The 23,480-nt window shown below is 36.3% G+C and overlaps 1 protein-coding gene across 1 annotated transcript in view; it reads right to left on the reverse strand.

The window, feature by feature from the left end:
• Il26 (interleukin 26) overlaps positions 1-23,254 on the reverse strand; it is a 30,771-nt gene extending 7,517 nt beyond the window's left edge. Inside the window, exons 1-3 of the mRNA XM_020152639.2 lie at positions 23,078-23,254; positions 22,937-22,993; positions 22,629-22,763 (exon numbers count right to left, since the gene is read on the reverse strand). Of these exons, the coding sequence (XP_020008228.1) occupies positions 22,629-22,763; positions 22,937-22,993; positions 23,078-23,254 (369 nt within the window). The remainder of the gene's footprint in view (positions 1-22,628; positions 22,764-22,936; positions 22,994-23,077) is intronic.
• Positions 23,255-23,480: the final 226 nt, after the last annotated feature.

Genomic DNA, 23,480 nt, shown 5'->3' on the forward strand with positions numbered 1-23,480 from the left:
GACAGCTAAATAGTTAGTGAGGAGTGTGTTTTGTATGTAAGATCGTTCCTGCTTATGAATAAAGAAGGTATAATGGAATTTTAAAGTCACTGTTTTGTAATGCCTTATGAATAGACGACTCTAGACAATAATTATCAATGGCTGCTAACATCTGAAAAATAGAGATCATATATTATGTGCCTCAATGAAAATATATAACTCTATCTACAAAGTGTTCTAGCCAAAAAAATCAAGCCTGATTCTAATCAAGTCTCCATATATAATTACTAATTTGTGGAAAATATATATGTTAAAGGATGATAGTAGATGGAAACCTGATCCCACACAAAAGAGCAAAAAGTCTCAAAAATGGCAAAACACTAAAGAGTTATAGCTAATAAGTCAATAAAGGTAATAAAATGTAATCACTGAAAAAGTCAATCAAGAAAGAAAAGATCAAGGAAAACAAAATGAAGAACAGGCCAGACAAAAAGAAAACAAAAGGCCAAGTGGTAAATTTAACTATATTCATAATCATATTGAATGTAAATGGTCTAAACACACCAATAAAAAGGTTGTCAAAGTAGATTTTTTAAAAACTCACAGCCTAAACGAATGCTGCCCATAAGAAACACACTTTAAATAAGACACAAGAATAAGAGTAAAGCGATAATATACCATGCTAACACCGATCAAAAGAAAACTGGAGTGAGTCTAATAGTTTCCAAAGAAGTAGGTTCCAGAACAAAAATATTATTACGGACAAGAAAAAAGCTAATTTTATAAGGACAAATAGCTAATTCAGCAAGATGACACAGTGATGATTAACATTTGTATACTTAAGAACATTATTTCAAAATACATTGAAGCAAAACCTGATGAAACATCAAGAAGTAGAGGAATCCTCCACTGATGCCAGAGCTCTCAGTAACTGATAAAATAAATAGGAAAAAACAGTACAAGCATGAGGAAATTGAAAAACAGTCACAACAACTAGGTCTAATTGAAATTTATAGAATACTCAACTTATGAGTAGAACACATATTTTTTTAGATATACCTAAAACACTTACTACAACACACCAAGTTCTGGGTTATAAAACATGGGTCATCAAATATGAAAGGATTCAAGTCATGCAAAGTATGAAATCAAAATGAGAAAAGTATCTGGAAAAATCCCTAAGAGCACAGAAGCTAAAACCCTTCGAAATAACCCAAGAATCAAAGAAATAAAAATGGAAATTAGAAAGGATTGCAAAGTAGAGGAAACAAATGTAAAATACACCAAAGACTTAGTGACAAAGACAAAGTACTTATAGAAAAAGTTACAATATGAAATTCCTTTAATAAAAGTTAGAAAGTCTCAACTTCGACCTAAAGAAAAATAAGATTTCAAATTAGTGATCCAAGCTTTCACCCTAAGAAATTAGTAAGAAAAGATCAAATTAAGCCTAAATTTAATAGAAGAAAGGAAATAATAAAGTTCACCGAAATTACTGAAATAAAAAATAGACAGGCAATGGCGAAAAAACTAAAAACTAGCTGAGAAATTTTTAAAAATTGATGAATTTCTGGACAGACCAGTTAGCAAGAGAAAGTAAAAATAAAAATTGCTATGTCAAGATTCTGAGAAGTGACATCATGCTGCAATGCACAGATATTACAGGAATATGAATAATTTGGGGCTATAAATTTAACAAATTTGGCCAGGCACTAGTGATTCATACCTGTAATCCTAGCTATCTGGGAAGCTGAGATTAGGAGGATCACAGTTTGAGACCAGCCCAAATAAATAGTTTGCAAGACCCAATCTTCAAAATAACCAGAGCAAAATGGACTGGAGGTGTGGCTCAAGTGACAGTATACCTGCTTCACAAGCAAGAAGCACCGAGTTATAAATCCTAGTCCCACAAAAAAAAAAATGGAAAGAAAAACTATTGAAAGACACAAGCAAACAAAGCTCACACAAAAAGAAATAGATAACCTATATAAGATAGCTTTATATCTTCTAAAAAGTAGAATACATAGCCAAGCATGGTGACACACACCTACAATCCCATCACTTGGGAAGCAGAGGCAGGAAGATGGTGAGTTCAAGGCCAACCTGTGTTCTATTGTGAGATCCTGTCTCACACACACACACACACACACACACACACACACACACACACACACACACAAATGAGTATTTAACTTGAAATTTCATTGCACAGAAAACTCTAGGCAAAAATGGTTTCACTGGTAAATCATAGCAAACATTTAAGAAAAAATAATAATAATTCTATACAACCTCTTTAAAAAATTTGAAGCAAAGGGAACAGTGTTATAATCAAAATGAGATAATGCTATTACAAGAAAAGAAAACTGCAGACTAGCATCCCTCATATATGTACATGCAAAGTTTTTAACAAAGTTCCAACAACTTGAATATAACAGTATAGGAAAAGAATAATACATCATTCCCAAGTGCACCCCTGGAAATGCATAGTTCTTAACTTTGAAAAATCAATGTAACTCATTGTTTCAGTTGTCTATATATATATATATATATATATATATATATATATATATATATAATTGATCTGAAAGTGAAACCTGAAACTAGAAAACTTCTATATGAAAACAGTAAAAATTCCCTGTAACCTTTGTTTAAAACAAAGATTTCTTAAATATGACAAAAAAGTGGCCCATTAAAGAAAAAAAATTCTAAAGTAGACATCATAAAATTTGAAATGTTTTCTCTCAAAAGACACTATTAAGATAATGAAAAGATGTCAAAAACTAGGAGAAAATATTTGCAAATGCTGTATCTGATAAATTGCATCCAGAACATCTTTTAAAACACATACTCAAAACTCAACAAGAAAACAATAATTACAATTTTAAAGAGGGAGGGACACAAAATATTTAAACAAATATTCCAGTAAAGAAAATATGTGATTGGTAAATAAGCAACTCAAAAGATGCTCAAAATCATTTAATACTGGGTAAATGCAAATTGGTAACAGTACTCTCCAACTAGCCTGGCTCACATTTTAACAGGAACTATACCAAGTGATACAAAGTATTAAGCAGCTTGAACACTCATACATTATAGCTACAAATGTAAAATTATACAACCACTTTGGAAAGGTTTAATAATCCATATAGTAGTTTCTTATAAAGTGAGCATACAGTTGGCTCAAGTGGTAGAGCACCTGCCTAACAAACATGAGACCCTGAGTTCAAACCCCAGTACCACCAAAAAAAAAAGTGAACATACACCTAACCTGTGATCCAGCCATTCTACAACTCAAGAAAAGTGAAAATACCTCCCCAAAGATTTGTACATGAATATTCATAGTAGCTTTATAAGTGACAGCCAAAATATTGGGGGAGGGAAGAAAGTTGTTCATCAATACGTGAATAAGTAAACTAAGGTACATCACCGCAATGGATGCTACTTGGTAATAAAAAAAGGAATGAATTGTTGATACATGCAATGACATCAATGAATCTCAAAGTAATTATGTAACTGACTGGGTGAAAGAAACCACTCAAAAAAATAGTGAAACACATATACCATTTACACTAATTTTTAGAAGATTCAAACTAAGCCTTAGTGACAGAAAATAGATCAATGTTTTCCTGGGGACAGAAAGGCGGGGGAGGGAGGCACAGGAAAGAAACTTAAAAGCAATGGATATGTTCGTTATCTTAATTGTGGTCGTGGTTTCACAAGCGTGTGCGTATATATATGTAAAAAATATCAAATTGTACTGTTTGAATATATTCAGTTTAGATATATGTCCATTACACCTAAATACAGTGTTTTATAAATACATTAGTATTAAACACATGGAGAACATACCGCTACTGTTAGGATTATACTTACGCAGTTGATTCCTCCAACTTTTTTCAGGTCTAAAGCAGTTTAGAGTTGTGAGCTTTCTCCTTCAGTATTCTTAGGAAATGCCACCCACCAGCATGGGCTCCTCCCAGACTCTACCCTCTTTCTCAGGCTCTCTTGACACTCCCTTGACCCCTGATATGCCCTCACCTGTCACCTCGTCCAAGCACACCATTGCAATGCTCTTCTCATTGGTTCTCATTGTGAGACTCACTGGTCTCACACACCCCTAGACATACTCCAAAGAGGTCTTTCTAAAACCAAGTATTTGATCATGCTGTGCCTTTCAATGCCCAGTCTTACCAGGCTCTTCACTTGGCCTCCATTGACATCTCCTGGTTAAAATCTAACCAGCAAACCTCATCTTCACATTCCTCAGGCCACTGAACATTCACTTGATTACTTGCCATTTCATGAAAATGGTATGTTTTATGCTAGCAAACCTTTGCTCAAGCTTTTGACCTTATTCACCTAAAAATTAAGCTCAAGCATTGCCTCCTTTTATAACACTCTTATCAGTCTCCCCCCACATGCAGCCCAATCCCCACAGTAGGAAGATTTATTATTTGAATTGATTACTTCTTCCTTTGGGCTTGCACAGTGACTCCCTCAAACAGAAAACTTTGAGCATTCACATGTAGCATTTCATAATTCATTGAGAGAGAGTGTGTATTGTATTTGAGACAGGATCTTCCTATGTAGCCCAGGCTGACCTCAAACTTGCCATCCTCCTGCCTCAGCCTCCCAAGTGCTACAATTACAGGCATGCACCACCACACCTGGCTCATTCAACATTTTTGTTTGCATTTCTCTTATAATAAGAGTTGTTATTTTGGACACAAATCATAGTTGCCTTTCTTTTTTTTTTTTAAATCTCAGTACCTAAAACAGTACCTGGCAAATATAAAGATGGCCAAACAAAGACAATTTGCCAAAGGTCAATTTACCACTCAAACAATTTTTTTAAATTTCTTGTTTCTTTTAACCATTTTATTTCCTTCGAAATAAAATTTACATTTTGTCTTTGTAACATCATTTTAAGATAAGTTCAATTTTTCTCTGCATCAGTCCTTCTTATTCATGATAAGAAAGTGCTCATGAGGAGAAATCATACATTGTCATGTTCAGGAACAACCTATAACATCATGCAGTGTGTGTGTCCTACACCGCGGCACCCAACTTGAGGGGGCACTGCATTCATGGCGCTGTTCTTCCTCAAGACTACATCCTTTTTCTAATTTGTGCAAATGTACCAAATAAGCTAATAGTGGCCCTGGTAACAAATAATACATTGATGAACACTTTTTTAGCAGTTGGCAGAGACTGCTACCTATTGGCCAAAATTGTATTCCTTTTCTTCCTAGACACAAGCTAGACTACACTTCTCAACAGGATCAGAATGATACAGGGAGCAAGGCTTAAAGGAAGCTGAAATGTCTTCTTCCCACTGTCACCCCTGCCACAGACTGAATGCAGATGGCTTAGGGAGCGGCTTAGCTACAATCTGGAAGGGGTCTGGATCCTTGACTCATAATGAAAGGTGATTCCATCCAGAAAACTCAGACTGGACTTTTATATGAGTGAAAAGCAAAGGTTTGAAATCTGAACCCACCAAACTTTGGGGGGAGTATTTGTTATAGCAGTCGGCATTATCACACTAATACTAAAAGTAGTGCATATACACAAAAGTATCCTTGACTATGAAGAATTCTTATATTTTCTTCCTACTTATAAGGATATATTAGTGTTAAGTATATTCATAAGAATTCTACATGTACAAAACATTTGGTTCCTATGACTTTTATATCTCCAGTTTTCACTCTCATTGTTTCTTGTTCTCAGAGAACAGAGAAAAACACTAAAAAATATGTTTGCACAAAAATGGGCTAGAGAGGGGAATAAAGAAAAAGGAAAAAAAGGGAAGAAAAACAGTTGATCCCAGTCCCTTGATGACTTCTTTCAAATGTAAATCGATAAATCCCCAAACCATGATAATTGTTTATTTCATTGTTTTTATCAAATAGTAACCAGTGACAGCACTATGCTAAAAAGTGATAGTAACTAAAACCACATGGTACTGGCATAAAATAGACTCAGCAACTAATGAAACGGAATAGAAGCCCAGTAATGAAACCAAGCATATACAGTCAATTGATTTCCAACAAAATGTAAGTATATGCATTGGGAAAGGGACAGTATCTTCAATAACTAGTATTGGATAAACCAAATGTTTGTATGCAGAATAAAATTGGACCTTTATCTCACACCTCATACAAAAATACAGCTCAAAATGGATTAAAGACTTCTTAAACATAAGACTTAAAAGTGTAAAACCGCTGAAAGAGAACAGGGTGAAACAATGGAACACTGGTTTGGGCAATGATTTTTTTAAATTTAATCCTCAAAATACAGGCCAAAAAAATAAATAAACAAATAGAATCCCATAGAAATAAAAAAGGAAACCAATAAGGGACAGGCAACCTACAAATTGGGAGACAATATTTGAAAGTCATGTCTGATAAGGGATTAATATTCAAAATATGTAAGGAACAATTTTATAGAAAGGAAAAACCATTGTCTGCTTAAAAATATGGGCAAGAGAAATGGATAACATTTCTCAAAAAGAAGACACATGTATGAAAAATGCTCAGCATCACTAATCATTAGGGAAAAACAAGTTAAAACCAAAATGAGTTATCATTTCACACCTGTTAGGATGACTGTTACGAAAAAGACAAAAGATAACAAGTGTTGGCAAGTATGTAGAGCAAAGGGAACTCTTGAGGACATGGGGCAAGGTGCAGAGTAGCTTTCTGTTTGACTCCATGCACAACAAGAGTCAGTGTTACAAATTTTCTACATTCAGAAAAGCGAAAAAAAGGAAGACAGCCAGGAACCACAAAAGAAGGACAGGACAGCTGAGAAGCATGAAGAAACAGAAAGGAAACCTTCTGCAGCTCCAGTCCTGGCTCCCTGGCAAGGCAAGGAAACTGGAGCCTCTCTACCACAAGAAAAGCTTGGCAGCCATGACAAACTGGCAAACCTAGCTGTGGACAAACCCATACCTCCTTGTGAGCCTTAAACCTAGTGCAGGGATTGGTGAGACAGCAACTGCTCCTGCATGACAGGCTAACATCAAACGACAAAGGTATTTTTCACCCTTCATATCTCAGAGAGCTATAGTAACTGACATCTTGAGAGAAGGCCAACTGTTTGAGATTGAGCTACTGAGGGACTTGAAAACAAGGAACAATCATGACTCAGAGAGTTTTTGGACACCCGACTACAGTGTGTCTATGTGGGAGATGGCCACGAGAGGCAGTCATGGAATGGAGAGAGGGCCTGACGTGGGCTTGTTGAAAAGTTAGGCAGTGGGGTGCGGTGAAGGATGCAGTGGGGTGCGGTGAAGGATGCAGTGGCCAGTGTAAGTCCTATTGCCTGAGGACCACTATGGAAACAGCACTGAGTTAATGGCTGGTACAGTGCTTGGGCTCCAGGAGCAGCCTATTGACTGTGGGGCTTTGCTGCCATGTAAGGTTTGAACAATTACAGTTCAGGGAGTCTTGAGATACCTTACCACAGTGTCTTGGAAGGAGATGGTCAAAAGTCGTGGCTGTGGAGAGGGAGAGGGTCTTATATGGACACACTGAGAATCTTAAGCAGGGGCAATAAAGGGTATAGTGGTCAGTGGCCACTCTCTAGGAGTCCATTGCCTGAGAATCACTACAGAAACAGCACCAAGTCCTTGGCTGATGGACCACTCAGCCTTCAGGAACTGACTGCTGTTGCAAGTGTTTGCTGTCAGGCACAGCGGAGAGCTCTGAGCACAGGACCAAGAGGTAACATGATTTCCCTCAGCTTCCTCCCTCATAGAGTGCTGAATTGCTGGGCAGGCTCTGACAGCCCTGAGACCTGTACATGAATCCCTCCACCACCAATGCAGAACTAAACATTCTGTTTACTCCCCTAACCATCCAATGCATTTACGGACATCTCTGGACTTTGAAACTTGTTCTTGGGGGTACCACCTGGGAGGCCAGTGCAGCAAGTAGGAATCTGCTTTGTTCATAGGCTACAAATCTTGCAATCAACAGTGGTTTCCAGTATAAAAAGAATGGAAACTTCTAAGATAAAAGCAGCAGAGGAGCAGACAATCCTTCACTGGCCCTGCCCTCAACCAACAGATAGTACCAAATTGCATACTCAAAACTAAAGGGACTCCAGCTAGTTTTCCTCTATCTGAGTGGTGCTGGGGATCAAGCCTGCTGCCTGAACAATGGATGAAAGTTTGGCTATTGAGCTACTCTCCTTATCTAGTGACAAGAGACTACACCTCAATTCTGCATTAATATTGAGCATATTTCCACCAAAAGACTAAAGGTGATTAAAACTTTCAACCAATGACTTAGCTTCCATGCATAAATCCCAATGCAGAAACACGAGAAATATCCTGAAAAGGTAACATAAATCCTTCAAAAGTCAATAACTCCCTAGTAAAGGAAACCAACGATAGTGAAGTAGATGAAATCTCAAAGAATTCCAGAGAATGCTTATAAGGATGATCAATAAAAGTAAAGATTCAATGCCTAAAAGAATCAAGAGAATACAAATAAACAACTGAATGAAATAATGAAGACAATGCAGGAGATGAAACAGGAATTCAATAAAGACATAGAAATCCTGAAAAATATCAAATCAAAATTTTGAAAATGAAAAACTCAATAAGTCAAAAAAAAAAAAAAACCTCAGTTAAGGGCTAGGGGCATGGCTCAAATAATACTGTTCAAATCCCAATACCACCAAAAAATATTCAGTTGGAATTCTTGCTAATAGACTGCATCAAGTTGAAGACAGAATATCTGTGCTTAAAGCAAAAGTAAAGCAATTAGAACATTCAGATAAAGACAAAGAAAAAATAAAGAATGGGGGATAAAGGAGAATGATGGAGAGGGTGAATTGAAGTATATAGTATAAGGACTTTGGTAAATGTCACAATGTATCCCCAGCACAACAATAATAAATAAATAAATTTAGAAAACAAATTTCATAGGCAAAAATCAATGGAATATTAGTAAGCCAACTTCCTACCCAATCCCAAAATAAAGCCTGTTAAAAATTTCTACCAAAAAGAAAAAGAAGAAGAAAAAGATAGAAAGTATGGATGGAACATACAAGACCTCTAGGACACCATAAAAAGACCAAACTTATGAACCATGGGCTTAGAAAAGGTGCAAGCTAAAGTCATTGGAAACATACTCAATAAAATAATAACAGAAATTTTCCCAAATCTTGAGAAAGAGACAATCACCCAGGTAGAGCAGAATTTTAGGACACCAAACAGACAAGACCTGTAAAGAACCACTCTAAGGCATATTATAATTGATACATTAAATATACAGAACAAGGAAAGAATATTGCAAGTTGCAAGAGAGAAGCACCGAGTTCACATGTAAAGGCAAACTTATCAGAATAACAGCAGATTTCTCAACAGAAACTTTAAAAGCAATGAGGGCATAGAATAATTTAGGTTAAGCCCTGAGAGAAAATAACTGCCAACCTAGATTACTGTATCCAGAAGAGCTATTCTTCATAATTGAAGAACTAAAAACCTTTCTGTGATAAACAAAAACTAAAGCTGTTCATGACTACTAAGTCAGCACTACAAAAAGATACTTAAAAGAATCCTATACACAGAAGAGGAGGGTAAATGCAACCATGAAAATATAGGAAAGTATAAATCCCACTAGACAAGTAGATAAGCAAATGAGGATTAGGAAAGAAGTACACATTGTAAAAATATCAAACTGACAGGAATTACCTGGGTACCAGTAGTTTACACCTGTACTTCTAGTTATTTGGGAGGCTGAGATCAGGACGATCATGGTTAGAGGACAGACAGGACAAACAGTTTGCAAGACTCCATCTTCAAAATAGCCAGAGCAAAATGGACTGGAGGTATTACTCAAGCAGTAAAGTACCTGCTTTGCAAACATGAAGCCCTGAGTTCAAACTCCAGTCTGACAAAAAAAAAAATATGACAGGAATTACTGCATACATTTTAATAATAACTCTGAATATTAATGGTCTTCATTACCCAATCAAAAGACACAGACTGACAAGCCTAGAAGAAACAAACCTCATTGGCAAAGACAAACAGACTTAGAGTGAAAGGATGAAAAAAGATATTCCAAGCAAATGGAGACCAAAAGCAAGCAGAAGTAGCTGTATTCAAATCTCAAAAAGCAGACCTCAAACCAAAATTAGTAATAAGAGACTCACTTCTTAGTAATAAAGGGAACAATCCCCATCAAGATGATATAAAAATTCTGAAGATATATGCACCAAATGTCAGCACACCCAATTTCATAAAGTAAACATACTAGACATAAAAGCACAGGTAGACTTTAACACAATAATAGTGAGTGAGTTCAGTAACTCAACTCTCACCAATACATGGGTCATCCAGACAAAACAAAAATCTCTGAGTTAAATGACACTATAGATCAAATGGACTTAACCAACATCTAAACAATATTCCACCCAACAGCTAAGCCACCAGATACATGCTCTTTCCAGCAGACCATGGAACTTCCTCCAAAAGAGATCACATTTTAGGGTATAAAATAAGTCTTTGCAAACCTAAGAAAATTGAGATAGCCTCTTTTGTAACTTATCAAAGCACAATGGAAATAAAAGCAAAAGAAACTATACAATATATTCAAACACATAGAAACTGAACAATATACTATTAAATGACCATTGGATCATCAAGAAATATGGAGGAAATAAAAAAATTCCTAGAATTAAATGAAAATGAAAACACATATCATAACTTGGAGGACATAGCAAAGGCAGTGCTAAGAGGAAAGTTTATAGTTATTGGTGCCTACATTAAAAAATCAGAGACCTCTCAAATAAACAACCTAATAATGCACCTCAATCTCTTAGAAAAATAAAAACAAGAAAGATCCAAAATTAGTAGGTGGAAAGAAATAATAAAGATCAGGATAGAAAGTGATGAAATGGAGACTAGAACTACAATACAAAAAATCAATAAGACAAAGAGTTGGTTCTTTGAGAAGATAAACAAGATTGACAAATCTTTAGCTAAACTAACCAAAAGAAAGAAAAAGACCAAAATTAATAGAATTAGAGATGAAGAAGGGGCTATCAAAACAAATACCAATGAAATCCAGAGGATCATTGGGGAATACTTCAAAAACCTGTGTTCTAAGACTGGAAAATCTAGAAGAAATGATAATTTTCTAGATATATATGACCACTTAAATTGACCCAAGAGACTATAAACCACTTACACAGACCTACAATGACCAATGAGATTAAAACAGTAATAGAGTCTCCCAACAAAGAAAAAAGCCCAGGACTGAATTCTACCAGACTTCTATTGAATTCTGTCAGATCTTTAAAGAACTAACACCAATGCTCCTCAAACTATTCCATAAAATAGAACAGGAAGTAATCTTACAAAGCTCATTCTATGAAGCCAGAATTACTCTGTTACCAAAAGTGGATAAGGACAAAAAAAATTATAGACCAATTTCTCTGATGAACATGGATGCAAAATTTCCCAGTAAAACTCTTGCAAATTCAATTCAATGGACATTAAAAGGTTCATATGCCATGATTTACTTGGTCTAATTCCAGGGATACAATGATGTTTCAAAATACACAAAGCAATAAACATAATATACACATATGCAAAAATCCCATGATCATCTCAACAGATTCAGGAAAAGCCTGTGTTAAAATTCAACATCCCTTCATGATAAAAACTCTTAAAAACTAAAAACAGAAGGAGTGTATCTCAACATAATGAAGGCTATATACAATAAACCTACAGCCAACATTGTACTAAATGGGGAAAAACTGTCACCATGTCCTCTAAAGTCACGAAAGAAGTAAGGATGCACATTCTGTCTACTCTCATTGAAAACAGTTCTTGAATTTCTACCCAGATCAGTAAGGCAAAACAAAGAAATAAAAACGATACAAGTAGGAAAGGAAGAAGTCAAAGTATCCCTATTTGCAAATGATGTGATCCTATACTTTTTTTTTCTAGAGCAATGGTTTATTATAATCACTTTTGTAAAAGTTAGAAAAAAAATATAGTAAGTTAGAAACTCAAAATAGGAAGAGTACAAAATGACAAAACATTGCAAATAAAGGAGATGGATAAATGAATTCAATATTAATGTTAGTTTTAACACTTTCTGGAATGATTGCTAAGATCATCAAAAGTCTCTCATTTTTTTTTCTTTTATTATTTATATGTGCATACAAGGCTTGGGTCATTTCTTCCCCCCTGCCCCCACCCCCTCCCTTACCACCCACTCCGCCCCCTCCCATCCCTCCCCACCCCTCAATACCCAGCAGAAACTATTTTGCCCTTATTTCTAATTTTGTTGTAGAGAGAGTATAAGCAATAAATAGGAAGGAACAAGGGTTTTTACTGGTTGAGATAAGGATAGCTATACAGGGAGTTGACTCACATTAATTTCCTGTGCGTGTGTGTTACCTTCTAGGTTAATTCTTTTTGATCTCACCTTTTCTCTAGTTCCTGGTCCCCTTCTCCTATTGGCCTCAGTTGCTTTTAAGGTATCTGCTTTAGTTTCTCTGCGTTAAGGGCAACAAATGCTAGCTAATTTTTTTAGGTGTCTTACCTATCTTCACCCCTCCCTTGTGTGCTCTCGCTTTTATCTTGTGATCAAAGTTCAATGCCCTTGTTGTGTTTGCCTTTGATCTATGTCCACATATGAGGGAGAACATACAATTTTTGGTCTTTTGGGGCAGGCTAACCTCACTCAGAATGATGTTCTCCAAGTCCATCCATTTACCAGCGAATGATAACATTTCGTTCTTCTTCATGGCTGCATAAAATTCCATTGTGTATAGATACCACATTTTCTTAATCCATTCGTCAGTGGTGGGGCATCTTGGCTGTTTCCATAACTTGACTATTGTGAATAGTGCCGCAATAAGCATGGGTGTGCAGGTGCCTCTGGAGTAACCTGTGTCACAGACTTTTGGGTATATCCCCAAGAGTGGTATTGCTGGATCAAATGGTAGATCAATGTCTAGCTTTTTAAGTAGCCTCCAAATTTTTTTCCAGAGTGCTTGTACTAGTTTACATTCCCACCAGCAGTGTATGAGGATTCCTTTTTCCCCGCATCCTCGCCAACACCTGTTGTTGGTGGTGATGCTAATGATGGCTATTCTAACAGGGGTGAGGTGGAATCTTAGCGTGGTTTTAATTTGCATTTCCTTTATTGCTAGAGATGGTGAGCATTTTTTCATGTGTTTTTTGGCCATTTGAATTTGTTCTTTTGAGAAAGTTCTGTTTAGTTCACTTGTCCATTTCTTTATTGGTTCATTAGTTTTGGGAGAATTTAGTTTTTTAAGTTCCCTAATATATTCTGGTTATCAGTCCTTTGTCTGATGTGTAGCTGGCAAATATTTTCTCCCACTCTGTGGGTGTTCTCTTCAGTTTAGAGACCATTTCTTTTGTTGAGCAGAAGCTTTTTTGTTCTATGAAGTCCCATTTTTCTATGCTATCTCTTAGTTGCTGAGCTGCTGGTGTTCCATTGAGAAAGTCCTTGCCTATATCTACTAATTCCAGAGTATTTCCTACTCTTTCCTGTACCAACTTTAGAGTTTGTGGTCTGATATTGAGATCCTTGATCCATTTTGAGTTAATCTTGGTATAGGGTGATATACATGGATCTAGTTTCAGTTTTTTGCAGACTACTAACCAGTTTTCCCAGCAGTTTTTGTTGAAGAGGCTGCTATTTCTCCATTGTATATTTTTAGCTCCTTTGTCAAAGACAAGTTGGTTATAGTTGTGTGGCTTCATATCTGGGTCCTCTATTCTGTTCCACTGGTCTTCATGTCTGTTTTTGTGCCAGTACCATACTGTTTTTATTGTTATTATTTTGTAGTATAGTTTGAAGTCAGGTATTGTGATACCTCCTGCATTGTTCTTTTGACTGAGTATTGCCTTGGCTATTCGTGGCCTCTTGTGTTTCCATATAAATTTAACGGTAGATTTTTCAATCTCTTTAATGAATATCATTGGAATTTAGATGGGAATTGCATTAAACATGTAGATTACTTTTGGAAGTATCGACATTTTTACTATGTTGATTCTACCAATCCATGAGCATGGGAGATCTCTCCACTTTCTATAGTCTTCCTCAATCTCTTTCTTCAGAAGTGTATAGTTTTCCTTGTAGAGGTCTTTCACATCTTTTGTTAGGTTTACACCTAGGTATTTGATTTTTTTTGAGGCTACTGTAAATGGAATTGTTTTCATACATTCTTTTTCCGTTTGCTCATTGTTAGTGTATAGAAATGCTAATGATTTTTCTATGTTGATTTTATATCCTGCTACCTTGCTATAGCTACTGGTGATGTCCAGAAGCTTCTGAGTAGAGTTTTTTGGGTCTTTAAGGTATAGGATCATGTCGTCTGCAAATAGGGATATTTTGACAGTTTCTTTACCTATTTGTATTCCTTTTATTCCTTCTTCTTGCCTAATTGCTCTGACTAGGAATTCCAGTACTATGTTGAATAGGAGTGGAGATAGTGGGTATCCTTGTCTCGTTCCTGATTTTAGAGAGAATGGTTTCAGTTTTTCTCTGTTAAGTATAATGCTGGCTGTAGGTTTGTCATATATAGCTTTTATAATGTTGAGGTACTTTCCTTCTATTCCTAGTTTTCTTAGAGCTTTTATCATGAAATGGTGTTGGATCTTATCAAAGGCTTTTTCTGCATCTATTGAGATGATCAAGTGGTTTTTGTCTTTGCTTCTGTTAATGTGGTTTATTACATTTATTGATTTTCGTATGTTGAACCACCCCTGCATCCCTGGGATGAAGCCTACTTGGTCATGGTGAATAATCTTTTTGATGTGTTGTTGAATTTGGTTTGCCATTATTTTGTTGAGGATTTTTGCGTCAATGTTCATTAAGGAGATTGGCCTATAGTTCTCCTTTTTGGAGGTGTCTTTGCCTGGTTTTGGGATAAGTGGAATACTGGCTTCATAAAATGTGTTTGGCAGTTTTCCTTCCCTTTCTATTTCGTGGAACAGTTTAAGGAGGGTTGATATCAGTTCTTCTTTAAAGGTCTGATAGAATTCAGCAGAGAATCCATCAGGTCCTGGACTTTTCTTTTTGGGGAGACTCTTGATTGCTGCTTCAATTTCATTTTGTGTTATAGATCTATTCAGGTGATTAATTTCCTCTTGGGTGATCCTATCCTTTAAAGACTCCACCAAAAAACCTTTTAATTCTGATACACATTGAGCAAAGTAGGAAGATACATCATCAACACATGAAAACCAGTAGCTTCTCTATATGCAACGACAAGCATGCGGAGAATGCAATTAGGAAGACAAATTCCATTCACAATAACCTCAAAAATTAAATGTCTAGAATAAGCTAAACTATGGAAGTGAAAGACCTCTACAATAAATATTATAAAACCACCAGATTTAATATTGTGAAAGGTCTATACTACCAAAAGTATTCTGCAGATTCAATGCAATCACCATCAAAATTCCAATGTTATTTTTCAAATATAAAAATCAATGCTTGTATTCATATGGAAGCATAAATGTTCCTGTATAGCCAAAATAATCCTGAACAAAAAAGAGCAATGCTAGAGATATTGCAGTACCTGACTTTGAATTATGCTACAGAACCATAGGAACAAAAAAAGCATGATATTGGTATAAAAGCAGACACATAGGCCATTGGAATAGAATAGAAAAATCCAGAAATAAGCCCACACATCTATAACCATCTGATTTTTGACAAAAGTGTCAAAAACAAACATTGTAAAAAAGGCAACCACTTCAAAAAAAATGGTACTGGATAAACTGGATATCCACATATAGAAGACTGAAACTAAATCCCTATTTCTCACCCTATGCAAAAATCAAACTTGATCAAATATCTTCTTTATCATCAGATTATTGTTGCATCAGGATACATTGCAGCATTTACAGAAATGCTTACAATCTATTTTAGTTAATGTAAGGCCTGAAACTTTAATCAGATTAACTCCATCACCTGCTCCCTGTTAGTCAACAGCTTTACATGCATTTTGTTATGCTGTGTCTGAGGATGGGTATCAGTGGGGTGGGAGGGTAAATGAGGAGGGTGAAGAAGGGAAAAAAATATGGTTGATGTACTTTATATGATTGTAGGAAAACAGAACAGTGAAACCTGATGCAATTGCTCTAAGAAGGAGAGGAGGGAGGGATGATGGAGGGGTGAATCTAAGATACATTATAAGCACATGTATAAATGTCACAATGAACCCCCACCCCATTCAACTAAAATATGTTAATAAAATGTAAAAAAGAAAAAAGCCTGAAACTTCCAAAATACTATGGGAAAACAGGAAAAGCACTTCAAATTATAGGCGTAGGTAACAACTTTCTAACTAGGCCTCAAATAGCTCAGGAAATAAGAACAAGAATTGACAAATGTTAAAGAGCTTCCATATAGCAAAGGAAACAATAACTAGAATCAAGAGACAACATACATGATAGGGGGAAATGTTTGGATTAATATCCAGGATATATAAAGAGCTCCAAAAGTTAAACAGCAAAAGAACAACCCAACTGATAAATTGGTAAATGACTTCAACAGACAGTTCACGAACAAAAAATTACAAATGGCCAATAAATGCATGCAGAAATGTATTTAGCCATAAAAAATACAAATCAAAATGAGCTTCCACTCGTATCAGAATGGCTAGCATCAAGAAAATGAACAAATTTTGGTGAGGATACACCACTGGTGAGAATGAAAATTAGTGCAGACACTATGAAAATAAATATGAACAGTCCTCAAAAAACTAAAAGTAAAACTCCCAAATGATCCTTCTCTACCACTCGGGTACATATCCAAAGAAATGTGAGTCACCACACACTAGTGACACCTGCACACCATGTTTATGGCAGTATTATAGCCAAGCAGTGGAATCAGCTTAGGTGCCCAACAACCAACGGATGGATAAATAAAATGTGATCAATATAAACAATAAAGTATTATTTAAGCATAAAGAAGAATGAAGTTATGTTATTTTTAGGAAAATGGAAATTATAATGTTGAACAAGATAAGCCTAGCTCAGAAAGACAGATACAACAAGGTTTCACTCATATGTGGAATCCAGACCTAAAAGAAGAAGAAGAACAAGAACAAGACATTATTGTATAAGAGGAACTGCTTGGGGGAAAACAGTGAGAGGGCAAAGGAGAAGGTGATGGAGGATTAATATAAGCAATAAATTCATGTATATATATGAAAAGAACATAGTAAAATCCACTAAAAGCTTTTAAAATGGGGGCAGAAAAGGAGGGGCTAAAAAGCAGTAACAGTAAATTTGATCAAAGTACCTTATATGACTGTATGGAAATATCACAATGAGACCCCTTAGTACAATTAATTTCCACTATCAAAAAAAGATTTCTAGAATCTTAAAAAAAAAAAAAAAGAATGAATGAAAGGGAATGGGAATGATTGCTCATTGCTGGAAATATAAATCAGTATAGCTTTTAGGGGAAACTGTGCTGGGATTCCTCAAAATACTAAAAATAAGTTGCCATACATTCCTACTTCTAGATATTTTACCAAAATTTGAAATCAATATGTCTAACCGATATTTGCAGTCACATGCCCACTCTAATATTCACAATAATCAAGTTATGAAATCAACTTAAGTGTCAATAGGTGAATGGATGAATAAAATGTGTATACATACATAATAGAATTACTCAACCTTAAAAAGAAATCTTGTAATTTCTGGCAACACAGATAGAATTGGACATTATCCTAAGTAAAACAAGCCAGGCACAGAAGGACAAATGCTGCTTGCTCTTGTTTATATGTGGAATTGAAAATAATCAAACTCAAATCACCTTTGGGTTGGAGGGAATAGGGAGATGATGGCCAGAGTACAAAAGCTTAATTTGACAGGAGGAATTAGTTGTTTTGTTTGTTGCTTTGAGATATATTACTCACCATTGTGAATACAGTAAATGATAATGTATTGTACATTTCAAAATCACTGAAAGTAAGCTTCAAATGTTCGCCCCCCCCCCAAAAACAACATAGGTATTTGAGGTGAAGGAACTGATAATTATCTTGATTATTCCATATTATATTTATAACTCATAACATCACGTCACGCCCCATAAAGATGAACAACTAGAACTTGTCAATTTTCACTTTAAATAGAATTTTAATTAAAATTAAATGAATAGTAATGGGTAACATAATGTTACCTAGGAAAGAATAAATGATGGAAGAGAAGCAGAACTAGAGTCATGCATTGCTTAAGATGAGTGATTACTCAATTTTATTGTGAAAAATCATAGACCAGAATGGTAGAGGTCAATCACAGGGCATGGTCTCAAAATCTAATCCAGAGACACAATAAACACTAAATGTCTGAGGTTGCTGCCCACATAACATAACATACTATTTTACAGTGAGTTTTTTAATAAGTAGAAGAACACTATAAAATAGTGTACCAACAAAACAGGCCAGGGTCAAGGTGACCTTGGTCATCTCCAGCTGACAATAGGTGATCCACTATCTAATCCCTAGTTGTACAAGAGTTGTTCTGTGAGTTTTCTCTTGGTGACCCAAAACCAAGATAACCCAGCTATGATATAGACATACCCCAAGAACTCTGCTCTTCCTAAGTGAAAAATTCCACTAGTTCAACATACATTGAACAAATTCACCAAAAGTCAAACCCTGTTTGGTAAAAACATTATCTGGAAAAAATACCATCTCAAATTAAAATACCTTTTTTGTATTATTAACCAAATAATCAATTTTTAACTACTTTGATGTTCAGTAAAAATTGCTAACATAAAGAAAAAATTCACACAGATCAAAACCACATACAAGATAACCATTTAAAATACCACCCACAAGATAACAATTTCTAAAAAAAAAAATACAATAAGTAATTATTTAATTTACTAAATGTTATATAAATCAATCCATAACACATTTGGGGGTTCTTAGGATAGGGGGTTTCAGAAAAAACACACATTAATGTTTTGTTGTTCACATAATTTCAAATACTAAGTAGGTACACATATGAAGGAAATTGATAATCTGTCCAAATTCTGTATCTAAATCAGCTTCTCAGGACACAGACATCATCGACCTCTGGAAGGCCAGTGTAAATGCAGCACTGAACGCATTTGGCCTACAGCATCACACTAGCCCACACATTCTACCAGAGTCCTGGCAACAGGCGTTTGGCTATTTCCTCCTGTTTCCTGATCATGGAAGAAAATTCCCCTCACCTTTGAATGAAATACACCAAGGTTCTGTGCAAATCAAATCTGCAGGACTCAGCGTCCCTTTCAACATCCCCTGAAATTTTTCCTGTTTCTATTTTGACCAGGAATTCTGATCTGAATTCTCTGAGCTCTGAATTCTCAGAGCTTTGCTGGGGCTTCTGCTAAGACCCCTTCATGCTTCCTTTTGTGGCAAATGTTTGTAAGAATCCCTTGCCCTCCCTTTGTTCTCCCTAAGTCCCCCTACAGCACATACACACACACACACAAAATGTAAGACGCCTGGAGGGCAAAGTTAGCATTTTCCTATTTTTCTTTAAAACATCCCCAATAGTGGAAACAACAGAGAAAGCACTGATAGTGCAATTAGTTTGCATATATTGGCTGTTTATATACAGATTATACTGTGTCTATTTTTGTTAAGAAAACAAACATCATTTAAATTAATGTTGCCTGAGTCACAGTGTTATCATTTCTCCTTGTTAAACCCTGCTCTGGCTACAAATTCAGAATTCTTCATTGAGAAGATTATTAATAAATTTATGTTAAACAGATTGAACTCAAGACCAATATCTAGTTCCCTAAAGCAATGTCTGATGCTGATTCTATCACTTTCTGTTTCAGGGTCGCTGGCTTATTGTATAAACTCCATAGTCTATGAAACAAATCAACGGATGCTAACAAGGATGAGCTTAAGGTGGAGAATTTGAGGACAACCCCAAGTTCAGTTCTTTGCTGCAGGTGGAGATCCAATGACTGGTGTGTTCGCATTCTGTCACCAGGGGGCGCCAGCCACTTTATTAAGCAGCAACCACTACAAGGTGCCAGGTGCCCAGCCCACAGTTAGTCAAGTCTCTGAGAAAGGCATTAATACTGACTGAGATGCCTTTAGGGAAAAACTGCTCCAAAACAAATCAAGGAAAACCGAAGTTCTTAGATCTAAATTTCGAAGTTCTAATCTAGAATATTGTTTGGTTTTTGTTATGACCATCATTACATGTTTAACTTTCGAGCTAACAAAAGCAAATCCATGATGAAATAAACATTAAGTTTGGAGGTTCCTGGTGTCCTCATACACCTCTATTCATGCAAGGACTTCTGTAATGCCTTGCCACCATTAACAAGCTTCATTGAAAGTAATGTAAGTTAAATCAGATGGCTAATAAACTACATAGCATCTGAACAGAGCAACAAGAAAGAAACAGAGAAACAGTGCAGCAAGAAGAGAAACTGAAGATACAGAAGAGTATTTCTTCTTTTTTTTTTTAGCACTTTTTTTTTTTTTTTTTTTGGTGGTGGTACTGGGGCTTGAACTCAGGGCCTTGCCCTTGGTAGGCAGGTGCTCTACCGCTTGAGTCACTCCACCAGCTTAGACTGAAGAGTATCCTAGATTCTGAAATGGGAAAAGCTCATTTGTTCCTTTGGATGACTCTACTGTGGCCTACCGTGTCTGCCATTGGTCTCATCATTACCCACCAATATCAGGTCTTTTATTCCCCTACTTTTCAAGCCTTTTCTCTCTTATTGGGAGTGATAACAACATAACCAACTGGTGGTAAATGCAAAATTATGTAATAATTTAACATACATATGAGAGACTATTTTTAGTTATTCATTGTCTCAGTTATTCATAAGGCAACCTTATAGGTTAATTATGGAATAAACCCAAGAAAAGTGATGAGCTTCCCCATTATTTCAGACAGGACAGCACTCTCTCCATGTTGTTGTTACCTACAAAAAGGTACCAGTTTGTAGTCTTATCATTGTTGTGTAAAGGGAACAAACATGAAGGGGAATAAATGCAGAAATGCAGCAAGGAATTTAAGGGGAGCAATGACAAAGGTGACTCCATTTTGGATGAGGTGGAACTTTAAAAGCTGATATCTAAAGAGACATCTAACAGGCTTTTCAGAAAAATAATGAGTCTCTCACCAAAGCAACAAGCAGCTGCACAGTGTGAGTAGTGGGCCCCATGGCCAGGACAAGTTGGGCAGACTTCCAAGGCCAGGACAAGCTGACCAGACCCTCCTGGAATGTCCAGTTCAATAAGGAGAGGGTCAGACAGGTGGTCAGATTTAATGAGAAGCTGATGAGGCCCTAATCAATCACAAATATGGAATAGTTGGACCTAAGCCAGTTAATGCCCTGTATCGTCTCCTGGACTTCAGCCTTTCTTTGAGTTAGTTCTTTCACTAAATCCCACCCATCAGGGTGCTTTGCATCTTTTCAATAAACCTTGTGTTTGCTTTAATTCTTAACTCCTGGTCTGGAGTCTTCAATCATCAAGTACACTAGGACACCAACCCGGGGAACAACAATCCACTCTCAGTTGTTGTTAATTCTAATATAACAGAATAGGAGAGTTTATGAAAAACCATGCAACCCAAGTTCCAAACAAACTTAAACACAAACTAAACAAGGAAGATAAGAAAGTAAATTTTGCCTAACTGACCATTTTCACACTAAAATGCCCAGCTGCAAGCCCCCCAGGGAGGGTTCTAGGGAACCATAAGAAAAACACACCCTGTTCTTATAAAGTAGAAGCCATCTTCAACTACCCAGAATCTAAGTCTCAGTGACATGGTGCTTGAAGTTGGAAAGCTATTTCCTCTGGCACCCCCAAGGCTGCACCATCCCCTTTGCAGTTTCTGCATAGTACAACTGCAGGAGACTGGGAGGGTCATTGCAGGAGCCCAAACAAAGTCACCCAAAGAATTCAACACTCCACGGAAGCAATCCAACCAACACCACACCCATCCTGACTGGCTTTTCTATCTGCACTTCCTTCTTACTGTGGATGTTTTTATAGGAACCTGGTCACTTTTCCTTTTTTTGCTTACTTTGATAATGACAGAGGCAGCAAATAATTTAGGTATGAAAGAAACCTTACCCCTCCTTCTTAAATTTTGATTGCAATTATACCTTCAAAAGAGTACATCTACTTAAAAAATTAGATGCACAAATAAGAAAACGGCAATCAAAAAGCTTTTATTTATATGGGACAGAAAGAGAGAGCTGGTAGTCAAGAAATATTCGTTAAATGGATGAAGGAGTTACATGGACATTCTATAATGAAGAGACAATTTTAAAAATATCTATTTGAGGATCATTCTCCATTATTAGCTCTTTTCAATATGTTGTATGTGGCATTCTTTAAGACATAATAAATAGTGGCATTATGAGGTATGCATGGTTCTTTGAGCTATTTCCCTGGTGATGGGCTCTCCTTTTGGACAGCAAGTCAACAATCAGAAAGCCATTGGTATGGAGACAGCTTCATATAATTCATATTGGTATGGAGACAGCTTCATAATGGGTGACAATACTCACCCATTGTTATGGAGACAGCTTCTCCATGCTGTTTTTAGATAGGTTTCCAAATCCAAACACAGCACATTTGCTGTACATACTTACACAGTGGCTCAATTTCTGCCTAAGGCTATGAAAGTCTTCCACAAATTGTATTTCTTTGCAAATTTGTAATTGGAGTTGACCAAAAACATCTTCCATGAAGAAGGACAGAAGCTGTTTCTGGAATCTGCAGTTCTTCTATAAAGAAGACACAAAAAATTTCATGAGATAAACCATTGGTTTGTCTGTTTGTCTTTAATGTCACTGAAATATCCCCCAGATTATTACTTCATGACTATTTAATTAAAATGTAGGGAAAAGAGAATCAAACAGGTAGAAAAGTGAAAAAGGAAAATGACATTCTGACTTACCATAAATAGCTTTTTCGTTTTCTTTTTTAACAATCGTATATTTTTAATGTGGTCTTCCTACAATAAAACAAACAGAAATAAGTTGTACCCATGATTGCAATGTCCCTTATACCACCCTTCTAAGCAGAGCCTAATACTTACTGGAATGGTTGCCTTGAGTCCAGCAGCCTTGACATAGAGGGTGTCAACAGCTTGGGATAGTGAGTCCCTTGAGTGACAACTTTTGGAGAAGCGAGATTGAGATTGCTTGTGCTTGGCAATAACAAGAGACAGAGTGACACAAAGCAACCCAGACTTTAAAATGCAATTCACCCACATCTCCCTCTACCCCACTCTGAACTGAGCTCGTGTCACTTGGGGCCTCAAGAGCTGGCAGTGTTGGTTAGATGGGAGGATAACCTACTTACTTCAGCCCTCAAAGCTGCTGCTCTAATGAAATGCAGAGAAAGATGACTTACAGTTTATATAGATGACGATCACTTAGCTTTTTCTATTTTTTTAGAGCTTGCTTCATAATCAAAAAACTTGACCATACCATCTGTGC

Source organism: Castor canadensis, chromosome 8 (genome assembly GCF_047511655.1).
Source record: "Castor canadensis chromosome 8, mCasCan1.hap1v2, whole genome shotgun sequence".
In the NCBI taxonomy this organism is placed as follows: Eukaryota; Metazoa; Chordata; class Mammalia; order Rodentia; family Castoridae; genus Castor; species Castor canadensis.